We start from the raw sequence: 11,039 nt of genomic DNA on the forward strand, positions 1-11,039 counted from the left end.
CCTACCCTTCCATAGCTACCAACTTTATCGACTCACAATCAATTCCAAACGTTACTTTGTCTTATGATTGATTGACGTTGTTTTGACAACATCTCGAATGAATTTATTGTTTCTGAGAATAGTTTATGTGTTTATTGATCAGTTTTGAAAACGATCCTTGTTATTACAATATCCATCAATTACAACGGGAACTAATGACCGAGCCGTGATCTCGCAACGTAAACACGTCTTAGCTCCGGGACTTCCCCTTCACTAATCCTACTTATTCGTTTTACGACAATTTATTTGCCAATGCTTAGAGTTAGTTCTGAAATTCAGTAAGTATTCTCCATTTTAAATTCTGTAGAAAGAGTGAAATACTTGAGTGCTTCGAAAGAAGTACGTGGAAATTATTTCAATTTTAAATACCTACCTAGTGTGTAGGTACCTAATTTGTCAGCTTTTTAGTCACAAAACTACCCTTAATTGCAAAAATGTTAGTGAATAAAATTACGAAATATATCAGTTAAAGTTCTTTCACATATTATACTCTTTGTAAAATGAAATTAATTTACGTGAAATGAATACTTACTTATAAAATACGAGTAAATCCGCTTTACATGTTGTTGTGAATGTTTTTGATAAACATAAATGAAATGCGACAGTTTGTGCTTTACTGTATGAAATGTTTTTTACTCATAAGGCTATATCTCTAAGTGAGATAATTATGATCACCGCCTTAGAGGATCATTATGCGGCCACCCGCGACCTAATAGGTACGCGTGGATCCCGTTTTACTCCCTTCAGTTAGCCAACAAGAGAAAGCAAAAGTTTTGTTTGTGTTTTGAATACCCAGAATGATGCTGAAAGTTATGTATAATATTTAAATGTTATATTAGCAAACTCGCTCGTTAGTGCTTCAGTAGATACGTTCGAAGACAAAGTTACAAAGCTAGTAACATAAATAAAATGAATTCAGTTGAAATTCAACTTTATTTGAATCATAAACAGCGTTTATTTTTAACTAGCTGACCCGGCGAACTTTGTTCCGCCTTAATGGCAATAAATAAGCAGACTTTTTTTTTTTAATTTCGAACGGGATAAAAAGTATCCTATGTCCTTCTCCTGGCTCTAAACTACCTCCCTGACAATTTTCAGCTAAATCGATCCAGCCGTTCTTGAGTTATAAGTGGAGTAACTAACACGACTTTCTTTTATACAGGGTGTTAGGTAAATGGGTATATGAGCTGACACTAGCCCATGTTAACATGGGCATATAAATGGTGTGGTGAAGTCAGAATTTTGATATCATCATTTTTTTTTTTTAATTTTCATACAAAATAAATTTTATAAAATCCGATTTGTTTGAAAATTAAAATAATTAAAATGAAGATATCAATTTTCTGACTTCACCATACCATTTATATGACCATGTTAACATGGGCTAGTGTCGGCTCATATACCCATTTACCTAACACCCTGTATATATAGAAAATGGGATCCGGGAAAAATAAATGATATTTTATAATACTGAGGACCATAAAATGGATGATTGTCATCATTTTCGGCAACGCTCATTTTTCCTTTTCAACGCATACAATGACGAGGTAATTCTCATGATTATAAATTCTAATCAACCTCAAAAAATTACGCAATTCTGAAAATAATCACAGTAGCTACCTATTTACTACGATTTATTTATTTTACGAATAGGTTGAGATTGTGCCTTGTCTGCACTTAAAATTTCCCCGTATAGAAATATTAGCTAATAGAAAATATTGAAGTTTATGAACGTGGATCTTAACCCATTCACTGTCATTGTTGTAGGTGAGATATAGTAGGTAAGTACATAGACTTAAACTGTCAATACTGTAGGCTTAGGAGAAGAAGTTTTAATCTAATTACTAAGAGAGCCCTTGACCCTAGCCTAGCTGGTGTCCAGTGACGTAAACCATTTTATCAAGTTTAATAGAACTTTGGATTGGAAACGATTATGACACAATTTCAGCATCCCTTCAGGCCGAGTTAAATTTTAAGAGTCCCTAACTCAATTTGCTGATTGTTTAACATTTACCTAACTACTATTACATAGTTCCTTCATTTACATCAGATGTTTTAGTTTCTATGAAATTAATCACGTCATAATATCTCGGAACCAACTGGATTTTAGCTGTTTCACAATTATGTAATGCTACCGAGTCAGACCTCGTAATATTTACATTTTATTTAGAAATCGTTTACCTTTACGAAACATCTTGATCATCGGTAAAGATTCTTCTGAATTTAAGCAGCTAGTTTTATTAATACCTAAACCACAGGAGCCTTTCGAAGCACGTACGACGTATAACTCTGTAATAAAAGCCACTAAATATGGTCGAAGAGATCACCTGTCCACTTAGCACCCCATCATCGTACCTCGCTAACCTTACGTAAACGGGACCGTTAATGGTCAACAAACTATTACGCGACAAATACAGCATAACTAAACAAATAATTATGTACTACGAGTAGTATTAAGGTTTCAAGAAACAGTATGTAGGATCTAGGTATATAATAATATGAATTATTAAGGGCCGATTTTTCAATCATCAGTTAACTTTTAACTGAAGAATAAACTTGTCATTTTGACCTATTTTCCATACTGAAACTATCAATGTGCCAAACTTATTCATTTAAAAGTTATCCGACGATTGAAAAAATCAGCCCTTAGCCACATAATTTCATATACATATTTATGAAGTATTAAGTGTAGACAACCCTAAATGAAAGCAGTCGCTCGCCATCAAGAAATAATCGAGGCTGTAAAGCCTACAAAAGCTTCTGGCCGTTTAACGCGTAAGTTTTTGTAGCCCTATTTCCAGACATAGGTAAACCTAGAAGGATCTTAGGCAACCCTAATTTGGTAAATGAGGCCTTAACATGACACTAACCGTCGCATTCTATTTTATGATTAGTGCTATGAAGTAATACTTATTTTTCTTAGTGGTAAATAAAGGATGATGTAGGTATTGTAGGTACCTAATTTTTATTCTAAACTAGCGGCCGCCCGAGACTTCGTAGGTACACGTGGATCCCGATTTACCCCTTTAGGGGTTGATTTTTACAAAATCCCGTCTTAGTGAGCACCTACCTTGAATGATTTACTTAGCCTTTTTTTCACAATAAAAAAGGAGTCGTCAAGAAGAAAAATCACAACTCAATAAAAATATCTAAGCAGCTCCAGTTCTTGTTTGTTTGAGAACTCTACTAATTGGACTTTATTGCCCTTTTATTAGCCCTTGAGCTAAAACACCTAGCTTAGAGCCATTTATCAGTTTACTGCTTGTTGATAAATGGATCTTACAAGCTAATTTTATTGAGTTTAGGAGCTTGGTAGGTGATCAGGTTAAAACCTATATTTCTAAATCCCATTAGAAGTTACATAGTAACGATTTTGACAAATGTTTTTAAAACACGTGAATAGTTATTGGTGATAGAGATTTAACTGAACGTTGAATTGAATGGAATGCGCTAAAGAAAAGCGTGAAAAGTATTCCAGTGTTTGTAATAGTTTTTGAAGGATAGTTTTAGATAAAGGAGAAGGTGCCTGTAAACAACGCAACATTCAATATCATCTCTAGATCCAAACGATTCAAAATTACTTGGGTATTTACTCAATGAATACTTGCTTAGGTATGTTACTAGGTACTGCATTTAAATCTTTCCATGACACAACCATCGTTTTGAGATCTTTCCATGACACAACCATCTTTTCGTACTAATTTAAATGGCCAAAGCTTAAAAACGATGGGGACTAAGTACTTAGTCATTTAATTAAAAATTTCTGCGATTAATTAAACGTAATGATGGCTGCCCTGACATCAAGGCAACATCCAGTAAAAGGGACTTATGAGATCATTTAGAAAATGCTAGAAACTTAGGTACGCCCGTATTCACAAACATTATTATGAGGTCGCACAGTACGCGCGTGGACGCACAGGGTGACACACGAACCAATCACAGAGCTCTATTCAACGCTGTGCGTTCGATTTGCTGCTTCACTTAAGCATCGTTTGTGAATACGGGCGTTAATCACTTAGAGATAACTTTCCCAAGACTTCTCGAGACTTTAGTAAAGTTGTTGTGGGTGGCAACACTGGGTTGCACATGTATCAAGCGTACCAACCGTAAAATAAACAGTTGACTACCAAACTCATGTCTTTAATTACAACATGGTGGCAGCGGTGTTAAAGAAAAATAATTTATCAGTGTGGATCATAAAAACCTTTCAAATTGAAAATCTTTTGTATCGTGCAGTCGAGTACTAATTATGGAACACGCTCGGCCACCGCCAGAATTGAGTTTGGAGGGCAGCTCCGTCGGCCGGGCCGACGCGTGGAAACGGTGGAAGACGCAGTTTTTACTGTTTCTGAAGGCATCAGGGGTGCACAAGGAAGATGATGGGGTACAGGCGAGTTTGCTCATCAACTTGGTCGGACCAGAAGGGTTCGACGTATATGAGACTTTTACGTTTGAGAAAAATTCGGACAAGGACGACGTCGCCATCTTGATAAAAAAGTTTGATGATTATTTCGGTGTGAAGCCAAACATAACGTTATCGAGATACAATTTCTTTACAAGAAGTCAAGAAACCGGCGAGTCCATCAATCAATACGTCACTGCATTGAAGTTATTGGCAAAAACTTGTGGATTTCAATCTTTGGAAACTGAACTGATACGTGACCGTATAGTGTGTGGTATAAAAAATACGGTTGTTCGTGATCGCTTGTTGCGAACAGAGGATTTGACATTAGACAAGGCAATAAAAATATGCCAAGTCGACGAGATATCGGTGGATAGCGGCCGTTTGTTGGAGACGCAGGGCGCTGGCGCCGGGCCCTCGCGCGTGGACGCGGTGCGGGCGCGCAGCTCGGGCCGGGGGCGCGGGCGCGGCTGGCGCGGGCGCGGGCGCGGCGGCGGCGCTCCGGGCCGCCAGCTGCCGGTCGACACGGGCGCGAGTTGCCCCAGGTGTGGCGGTCAGTGCGGTGAATCGAAGCAGTGTCCAGCTATTTTTGTGCAGTGTTATGTGTGTGAAAACCATGGTCATTTTGCTAGGATGTGTAAGTTAAAGAAAAATGTGAAGAAGTTATACGACATCGGAATGAGTCAAGAGTTAGATGAAGAAAATGACTGTGAGTCGTTTTATGTATCTATGCTTTATAATGTCTCTGAGGTTAGGTCCTTGTCAGAAGACTGGTGTGAAATACTTAATTGTGACAATGGATCAGAAACATTTAAATTAGACACTGGCGCAGATATCAATGTACTGTCTTATAAACGGTTCTTACAGTTAGGTTTTAAGCCAAAAAATATTGATGTGAGTAATAATGTCAAACTTCAATCTTACAGCGGAGACACTATTCCTATAAAAGGAATTTGTCATTTAAAATGGTATTACAAGAATGTTTCTTATAATCTTAAATTTGCTATTGCTTCTATAGATTGTCAAAGTGTGCTGGGACTTAATGCTTGTACAACATTAGGACTAGTTCAGAGAATACATAATATTAATTTGGCAGAATATGATGATTTGTTTACTGGGTTAGGTTGTTTGCCCGGGGAATATCACATAGTAGTTGATAAAGAAATACCACCGGTGGTTTGTGCTCCGAGGAAAGTACCATTAGGGTTGCGTGATCAGTTACTAGAGGAGTTAAATAGAATGACACAATTAGGAGTTATAAGAAAGGTGAGTCATCCTACACCATGGGTAAATTCTCTTGTAATTGCTGCCAAGAAAAATGGTCAATTACGTTTATGTTTGGATCCGAGGCCTCTTAACATGGCAATACAGCGCGCTCATTTTCAGTTGCCAACAATAAATGAATTAGCTACTAAACTTCATGGGGCTAAATATTTTTCAGTCCTAGATGCAAATTCTGGGTTTTGGTCTGTAAAGTTAGACAGTGATAGTTCTGACTTGTGCACATTTAATACACCTTTTGGGCGTTACCAATACTTAAGATTACCGTTCGGTTTGAATTGTGCACCTGAAGTATTTCATGCAAAAGTCAAACAATTATTTGAAGGCCTGGAGGGTGTAGATTCTTTCATAGACGACCTAATTTGTTGGGGGAGTACCAAAGAGGAACATGATAAAAGATTAAAAGCATTGTTAGACAGAGCGCGGGAAATAAATTTTAAATTTAATAAAGAAAAATGTCGTATATGTGTGCAAGAGGTTACATATTTAGGCCACATCTTTAATAAGCACGGAATGAAAGTAGACCCAGAAAAGGTCAGAGCTATAAAAAATATGCCTGAACCTAATGATCGAAAGAGCTTAGAGAGATTTTTGGGGGCAGTTAATTACCTTTCTAAGTTCATACCTAATTATTCAGATCACACTTTCACGCTAACCCGGCTTTTAAAAAAAGATATTACATGGTGTTGGGAATCAGAGCATAAAAAAGCGTTTGAGAAATTGAAAGATCTTATTAGTGATGCGCCGGTGTTGGCGTTGTACGACGTCGACAGCCCTGCGCTGCTGTCGGTGGACGCCAGCGGCGTGGCGCTGGGCGCCGTGCTGCTGCAGCGCGGGCGGCCCGTGGAGTACGCGTCGCGCACGCTGACGCCCGCGCAGACACGCTACGCGCAAATCGAGAAGGAGCTGCTGGCTATTGTGTTTGCATGCGAAAAATTTCACCAGTATATTTACGGAAAAAAACAAATCATTGTGGAATCTGACCATAAACCGCTTGAGTGTATATTTAAAAAGCCTTTGGATGCAGTCCCAGCACGCTTGCAGCGTATGATGTTAAGGCGATAGGTGAGGCAAAACTGCAAAATAGACCTCTCTTTGAATCCCTACTCCTCCTAGATGGATGATCCAAACAAGAAAAAAAAATATGTGTGAGATGTATAATATCTTAAACTAAAAAATTGTTGTTCGTTTTTTTTGTTACAACTATTAGTTTTGACAGAAAAAATTCTTAACTTTCTTCTAATTTCACCAAATAAATTTCCTACTACTCCTAAACGGCTGTATATTTACGGAAAAAAACAAATCATTGTGGAATCTGACCATAAACCGCTTGAGTGTATATTTAAAAAGCCTTTGGATGCAGTCCCAGCACGCTTGCAGCGTATGATGTTAAAGCTTCAGGGCTATGATTTGAAACTTATATATAAACCAGGGAAGTTCATGTATATACCTGATACACTCTCGCGTGCGCCGTTACCAGATTTGTATGATAGTGATATTAGTATGGCCATATTAAATCACCTCAGAATGATTGTATGTAATGTGCCAATGTCTGAGAGTAAATTGTCTTTGGTAAAGCGGGAAACTTCTAAAGATAAAATGTTAAATCAGTTGCTTAGTTATATCAATGAAGGCTGGCCTAGTCATAGATATAATGTAAAAGACAATTTAAATTATTTTTGGTCAATGAGAGACGAACTGTATTGTGTTGATGGGGTTATTTTCAAAAATAAACAAGTATTGATTCCGAGTTCGTTAAGGAGTTTAATGCTGGATATTATCCATGATGGGCACTTAGGAATTGACCGCTGTAAAAGACGCGCACGCGAGGTTTTGTTTTGGCCTGGTATAGTTAAAGACATAGAAGATTATGTTAAAAGATGTAAAGACTGTCGGGAGAATTCAAACAAACCAAGTAAAGAACCAATGCTTCCTGTATCAATCCCTGCTTTGCCTTGGAATAAAATAGGCACAGATATATTTGAGTTTGGAAAGAAAAGCTATTTAATTATAGTAGACTATTTTTCTGGTTTTATTGAATTGTCAAGTATGAGAGACACTACTTCAAGTACAGTGATAAATATTTTAAAAGAAAATTTTGCTAGGTATGGGATTCCAGAAACTGTTATAAGTGATAATGGCCCTCAGTTTTCATGCTATAGTTTTAAAAGTTTTTCACTTGAGTGGGGATTTAATCACATTACTTCTTCTCCATATTACGCACAGTCCAATGGAAAAAGTGAAAGGGCTGTGCAAACCATAAAAAATATGTTAAAAAAGTCTATTGACAGTAAAACTGATTTTTATTTAAATTTGTTAAGTTATAGAAACACTCCTAGAGAAAACTTGAATTCTCCTGCACAACTAATGATGGGGCGCCGATTAAAATGTAGGCTCCCAGTACATCCAGACTTATTGAAACCGCAAACATGCGATATGGCACTACAACACAAAAACATTTTAAATAAGCAAAAACACAGTAAATTGTATTATGACAATCATAGTAAAAACATGTCAGAATTAAATGTCGGTGATGATGTAATTATGTTAGAACATAATAATGAACGAATCCACGGTAAAGTTGTTGGTAAGGCGTCAACTCCGCGTTCTTACATAATTAAAAATAAGATGGGTATTTATCGTCGCAATCGCCGACATTTGATTAAAAGTGTGCCATCATTGCCGGTGACGGTGACACATAATAACAATAAGGGGGGTGATAGGTATGGTAAGGTCATAAGCAGGCCGTATTCTCCTCCTATAACCCGCAGTAAGACTGGTAAAACTAAACCAAAAGTATGGTAAGGTCTTAAGCACCTTTTGTATTTGTAGTCATTAGTACAAACTGTTACAATTACTTTAATAGTAAAATTCTACCTGTAATAATTTAGTATTATAATAAGTTTCTTATTATTGTAAAAAGAAGGGGGGAGATGTTGTGGGTGGCAACACTGGGTTGCACATGTATCAAGCGTACCAACCGTAAAATAAACAGTTGACTACCAAACTCATGTCTTTAATTACAACAANGTGGGAGCACACAGTCACAGCAGCCACAGGAGCCGAGCACGAGCTGCTGCAGCACACGCGCCTGCTGCACCAGCACGACGCCGCGCTGGCCGCCGCGCGCGCCGAGCACAGCGACGCCAGGTGGGAGCACACAGTCACAGCAGCCACAGGAGCCGAGCACGAGCTGCTGCAGCACACGCGCCTGCTGCACCAGCACGACGCCGCGCTGGCCGCCGCGCGCGCCGAGCACAGCGACGCCAGGTGGGAGCACACAGTCACAGCAGCCACAGGAGCCGAGCACGAGCTGCTGCAGCACACGCGCCTGCTGCACCAGCACGACGCCGCGCTGGCCGCCGCGCGCGCCGAGCACAGCGACGCCAGGTGGGAGCACACAGTCACAGCAGCCACAGGAGCCGAGCACGAGCTGCTGCAGCACACGCGCCTGCTGCACCAGCACGACGCCGCGCTGGCCGCCGCGCGCGCCGAGCACAGCGACGCCAGGTGGGAGCACACAGTCACAGCAGCCACAGGAGCCGAGCACGAGCTGCTGCAGCACACGCGCCTGCTGCACCAGCACGACGCCGCGCTGGCCGCCGCGCGCGCCGAGCACAGCGACGCCAGGTGGGAGCACACAGTCACAGCAGCCACAGGAGCCGAGCACGAGCTGCTGCAGCACACGCGCCTGCTGCACCAGCACGACGCCGCGCTGGCCGCCGCGCGCGCCGAGCACAGCGACGCCAGGTGGGAGCACACAGTCACAGCAGCCACAGGAGCCGAGCACGAGCTGCTGCAGCACACGCGCCTGCTGCACCAGCACGACGCCGCGCTGGCCGCCGCGCGCGCCGAGCACAGCGACGCCAGGTCATCCGAGCCTGGCTCCCGTGGGGAGTCCGCACTCGCAGGGCGCACGCACCAAACCCGGCAGGATTCCGAGCGAATCTTGCTGTGTTTTTTGTTGTTTTCGTTCATCTACAGCAGTGGTTCCCAAACTTATTTAGTCTACTGCCCACTTTGAGAATAAATTATTTTTTAGCGCCCCCCCCATTTTTGTAGTCAAGAGTCGAGCTCAGTCGATGTCTAAGAGTCCTCCTAGTAGATGACGCCTCCCAAGCCTCTACACAATGTCCCGATTTTTTTTCTGGGTCTCTTACCGCCCCCCTTTAAGCCTGCAGCGCCCACAAGGGGGCGTTATCGCCCACTTTGGGAAAGACTGATCTACAGGTATCCCTGAAATGTGGAATGACCTTTGACGGATCACGTCTAGTGTTTTGGTTACGACGAGTTTGTGTTTTCGGCAGGAAAGAACTGGAGCAGCTGCAGACGGAGCGAGGCCAGCTGTCGGAGCTCGGGGACAAACTGCGGGCCGCCAACGACCTCACGGAACAGCTGCTCGATGACAAGGTGACTTGACCCACTTGTTACGATTCAATCTCACATTGTTTTATGATAACAGATATAGTCTGGTCAGGGAGCACGTAAAACTTTGTCCAATGACCCCAAGCTACCCATCCTTATCGCTCGCACGTAATTATGTTGCTGTCACGCACGCACACTCACTGCGGGCGCCCGTCCCATAGTTGCGACAGCAATAAAATTACGCGCGAGCGATAAGGATGGGTAGCTTGGGGTCATTGGACAAAATTCTACGTGCTCCCGGACCAGACCTTAGATCCAGCCAGTCCTGGCTAGCTGACTAGGGACATTGTGCATTTGTAAAGTCGTATTTCCTTCCACAGCGGCGGTTGGCAGCGGAGGCGGCCGAGCTTCGCGGGCGCGTGGGCGCACTGCAACAGGAGCTCGACAACAGCGAGAAGGTGCAGCAGGACTTCGTGCGCCTCTCGCAGTCGCTGCAGGTGAGCTAGCATGCTGCAGGCGAGCTAGCATGCTGCAGGCGAGCTATAAAGCTACAGATACACATGCTCGAAAGTAGCACACTACTAAGCATGCTTGACAGCATGCTAATATTGAGTATGCTATCGTACTGGGTACACATGCTAGGTATTGGCATGCTAGTTTTGAGTATGCTGTTGTATTAGCATGCTCAAAGCAAACATCCCAGTCACACTTGCTACAGAACTCTTGTTGGTAGTACAAGCGCTGCCTTGAAATGAATAATCAATTAGCTATTCGGACTGAACTCAATAAAATTGTGTTTTTGCTCGCGGTGAAATGTACTAAAAAATTGTTGCTGAAAAACACTAAAAAAACAAGAAATAGAACGATTTGGGTTCGTGATTGGATAGCAAGAAGAGCCAATCTTGGAGCGAGCACTCGTTTGTTGGCAGAAATGCGAGACGAAGATACCGAG

The 11,039-nt window shown here is 41.6% G+C and overlaps 1 protein-coding gene across 1 annotated transcript; it reads left to right on the forward strand.

The window, feature by feature from the left end:
- Positions 1-8,732: 8,732 nt before the first annotated feature.
- LOC114365274 (uncharacterized) lies at positions 8,733-10,622 on the forward strand. Its single transcript, XM_028321790.1, has 3 exons — positions 8,733-9,592; positions 10,030-10,132; positions 10,468-10,622. The coding sequence occupies exons 1-3, from the start codon at positions 8,733-8,735 to the stop codon at positions 10,591-10,593; spliced, it is 1,089 nt and encodes a 362-aa protein (XP_028177591.1). The 3' UTR covers positions 10,594-10,622.
- The last annotated feature ends 417 nt before the right edge of the window (positions 10,623-11,039 follow it).

Source organism: Ostrinia furnacalis, unplaced genomic scaffold (genome assembly GCF_004193835.3).
Source record: "Ostrinia furnacalis isolate ACB-3 unplaced genomic scaffold, ASM419383v2 OfSCF7580, whole genome shotgun sequence".
NCBI lineage: Eukaryota > Metazoa > Arthropoda > Insecta > Lepidoptera > Crambidae > Ostrinia > Ostrinia furnacalis.